The 4,438-nt window shown below is 32.2% G+C and overlaps 1 protein-coding gene across 1 annotated transcript; it reads right to left on the bottom strand.

The window, feature by feature from the left end:
* Positions 1-3,207: 3,207 nt before the first annotated feature.
* Positions 3,208-3,549, bottom strand: LOC140919722 (uncharacterized). The gene has a single exon (XM_073366339.1). It carries the CDS (start codon positions 3,547-3,549, stop codon positions 3,208-3,210), a length of 342 nt encoding a protein of 113 aa, XP_073222440.1.
* Positions 3,550-4,438: the final 889 nt, after the last annotated feature.

Raw genomic sequence — 4,438 nt, 5'->3', positions numbered from 1 at the left:
GATAAAACTAGGGTTTCAATTCAGTTTTTGTTTAATTTTGAGTTGTATCTTTATTCCTAGCTTGGTCAACAACAATCTTATTCAAAAATAATTCTGAAAGTTATTTTGAAGCAAGAAATGTATTATCTACTTGTCTTCTTTCAAAGTTATTTTGAAGCAAGAAATTACTAAGTCTGTCATATTATGCCTTATGTGCTTGTTTTAGACCATACAGAGTTCTCTTAAGTTTAAAATTATGATTTGGATTTTCAAAACCTGGGGGTTTTTAAACATAGATACATAGACTTCTTCACTTATATAACCACTTAGAAAAGCCCTTTCAACATCCATTTGAAATAATGTAAGGTTATTATTTACAACAAAAGAAAATAAGATACAAATAATTTCTAACCTGGCCACTGGAACAAATGTCTTAGTGTAATCAATTCCCTTTTGTTGATTGTGGCCTTCTGCGACAAGTCTTACCTTGTTTCTAACCACTTCACCTTTTTCATTTAGCTTGTTTATGAAAAGCCACTTGGTTTCAATAGTGTTCTTCTTTGGTCTAGGTATTATGCTCTAAACACCAGTCCTATTAAATTCATTTAACATGTCTTGCAAGGCAAGAATCCGTCCATCATCTTCCAATGCTTCATCAACAAAGTTAGGCTCAATTCATGAGAGTAAGCCAAACAAAGTGGTATCTTTTAGTGATCATTTGGTCCTCAAATGATCACTTGCACTTCAAATGATTAGAGTTTTAGGATGAGATGACTTGTACTTACATCAAGAGCTTCCTTTTGACATATCTTTACTATCTTTGGCTTGATCTAATTCATCCTTTGAAGATTTTTCATCCTCTAAAGATTTGCTTGTTTCTTCTGATTTTGCAGGTTCTATTGGTTTGTCTGCATCTGCTTCCTTTAGTTCCGGGAAACCTGCACTATAATCATCTTGCTTTGATATTTCAAGGTCAAATTGCTGTCATCAAATTTAACATGTATAGATTATTCCACAATTTGAGTTTCCCTATTAAACACTCTATAAGCCTTAGATCTTTAAGAATATCCAATGAAGTTATACTTTTGAGATCGAGAATCAAATTTACCAAGTTTATCTTTAGTGTTCAACATATAACAAGTACAACCAAAAAAAAATTAAAGTAAGAGATGTTAGGCTTTTTACCTTTCTAATTTTCATATGGTGTTTTATTCAATATATACCTAATATAGACTCTATTTTGAATATAACATGTTGTCTTAATTGCTTCATCCCAAAAGTGTTTTGCAACATTCATCCCATTTAACATTGTTTTAGCCATTTCTTGGAGTGATCTATTCTTTCTTTCTACAACTCCATTTTGTTGTGGTGTTCTATGAGAGGATAAGTTGTGAAAGATTCCATTCTCATCACAAAAACTTTCAAATAACTTGTTTTCAAATTCTCCTCCATGATCTCTTATAATTGTTACAATCTAACGACCTTTTCATTCTTTATTTGTTTGAAAAATGTGGTGAACACTATGTGAGATTCATCCTTACTTCTTAAGAATTTTATTCATGTCCACCTAGTGTAATCATCTACTATAACAAAGCAATATTTTTTTCCACTTAGAGAATTTGTTTTCACTAGTCCAAAGAGATCTATATGTAAGAGATCAAGAGGCTTTGAGGTAGAGATTGAGTTCTTATGGGTAAATGAGTTATTTATTTGTTTTTCCTTTTGACAAAGTTCACATATAATTTCAATTTTGTAACTAAGCTTAGGTAGACCTCTGACTAGTTGAATTTTATTCAGTTTTGAAATTAATTTAAGGTTTGTATGATCTAATCTTTTGTGCCAAATTAATTTCTCTTCATTTACTCACATAAGACACTTAACCTCTTGTTTCTCTAGACTAAACAGATTTATCTTATAAATGTTATTTTGTCTCTGACCTGTAAAGAGTACAAATCCATCATTTTGACTAATTGCCTTTCATGTTTTTTGATTAAGTATAATATCATAATTATTATCACTTAGTTGTCTAATACTTAATAAATTATGCTTAAGACCTTTAACAAGCAAGACATCTTTAATGGAAAGGGAAGTACCATTACCAATTTTACCTTGACCAATGATTTGCCCTTTTTGCATTCCTCCAAAAGTCGATGTGCTTCATTTTCTCAATGTTAGTTCTTGGAACATAGACTTTTCTCCTATCATATGTCGCAAGCTTCCACTGCCCAGATAATATGATCGGTGTTTTAACTTGGTTGTAGAGGACATCTGCAACATAGATAGTTTTGTCCTTAGGTACCCAAAATAGGTTGGATTCTGATTTATTAGTCTTGAAAGGTTTCTTATCTTCCCTTGTATTTAACATGGGAAAAGATAATTTAGAGTGACCTTTCTTTGAACAAACAATACACGAGATATCAGAGGGAATAGGTTTAGGTTCAGTTACAGTTTCTTCAAATGTTAGACCTCTTTTACCATTTCAACTAACTCCACAAATCAAAGAAGCATACTTTCTTCTTTCCACACCATTAGCAATATTGAAATACTTCTTTATGCATATTAGAATTACATGTGGTATTTTTAATTGATGTTGAACTATGATTACTATTCAGAGTTAAATTTTTAGCCTTAAGTTCAACAATATCTGTTTTCAGAGTTCCATTTTTTGTTTTAACTTTAGCATCTTGATTCTTTAAAACATTAATTTCTTCAATTAGGTTTGCATTTTCTTTCCTAATTTTTTTTAGTTCTAAAGACAATTTGTGATTCTTGTTCAAGAATTCAATTATAATAGTAATCAAATCGAGTTAAGTCCGGAAATACCTCAATTTATTCATCTACTAATTAACTTCCAAGTCATAATTTGTGTTGGATCCAAAGATAGAGTTGGTATGAAGCATCAAGGACAAATCTATTTGTTTTTCATCATTAGAGGATTCATCAGAACCATCCATGTAATCATTTGACGCTTCTTCTTGGGTTTGGAATTTTTCCTCTGATGTTTCCCTTTCTCCTGATTTATACATTCTGACTTCATATGTTCAGGTTCATTGCATCCATAGCAGAAGATGATTTTTTTTTTCAGACTTATCACCCTTTCCTATAATGGACTTCTTGGAATATCATTGGGGAAGTTTCATCTTTCTGTTATGCCATATCTTTTTTTTTTTTTTGGATATGAAAGCAAGTTCCTCTCCCTCTAAGTCTCTTTTTTGATCTTCTGAATCATCATCCTCTAATTATGTTGTTGTCTTCAGAACTTTCTTCTGCTTGGATTTCATGTAATCTGAGAGAGCTTCTTAATTCTTCCAGCTTAAGACTATTCAAATCCTTTAATTCTTGAATGGAAGTGATCTTAGATCCCCAGTTGCTTGGAATGCTTAGTATCTTCTTCACATGATCAATAGTAGTATAACTCTTCTGAAGTATCTTTAATCCTGATACCAAAGTCTGGAATCTAGAAAACATTGTTTTAATGCCTTCATCTTCTTCCACCTTGAACAACTCATACTTTATGACTAAGATGTCGACATTTTCTTCTTGAATTTTTTTGCTTCCTTCATAACTCATAGTCAAACTATCATAAGTATTATTTGTTGTCTCCTTATTGGTGCAGTTGTCAAACTCCTTGAAAGTGATTGCATTTATCATGAATGTTTTGGACTTATGATGCATCTTGTACATCTTCTTATGATCAACACCATATCTTTCCTTGGAATCTCGATACCATTAGTATTTTTGGATCAGTAAAACCATCTTCCACCAAGTTGCAAAGTCCAGGATCTTGTGAAATAAAGAATTTTCTCCGCCCTTCCTTCTAGTTCTCAAAATGTTTTCCATCAAACAAAGGTGGTCTGATGATATTTCTTCCATCAACTTCTTCACTGAATTCAAACTTGTTGAACCCTTGGATCTTTCCTCAAACACTATAAAGTTCTCAACTGTGAGAATGAGCTATGATGCAAATTGAAGTTGCAAATACAAGAAGGGGGTCGAATTATGTTTGATAAAACTGGTTCAGACTTGATGATTTACTTAGAGTAGAAGCAATAACAAAACTAAGGAGTGCAAGAATAAAATGACACAGATAATTCATCCTGGTTCACCACTAACTGGGCTACATCTAGTCCTATCACTCAAGAGGATAGAATCCATTATTGCATCAACTTGAATTACAGAGCACCTAACCCTCCAAGCTAGTCTTCACAAATAATCTGACAACCCCAAACTTTTGAGGAACACACGCGCCTTGACTCTACCAAGCAAGTCTTCTTCACACAATCTAATAACCCCAGATTGTTGAAGACACACTAACACCACTATTGAGTTTTAATATAGAGATATCGTAAATGAGTAGTTGGTTATAATAATGATTATCACACTCTTAGAAAAACACTAAGAAAATATTTCTCATTTGAACACGTGTTTCTCTCTTTGAACTCTAAGATGAATTTGGAAT

Source organism: Cicer arietinum, chromosome 3, assembly GCF_000331145.2.
Source record: "Cicer arietinum cultivar CDC Frontier isolate Library 1 chromosome 3, Cicar.CDCFrontier_v2.0, whole genome shotgun sequence".
In the NCBI taxonomy this organism is placed as follows: Eukaryota; Viridiplantae; Streptophyta; class Magnoliopsida; order Fabales; family Fabaceae; genus Cicer; species Cicer arietinum.
The sequence above is the reverse complement of the archived record's forward strand: the minus strand, read 5'-3'. Positions and strand labels throughout refer to the sequence as shown.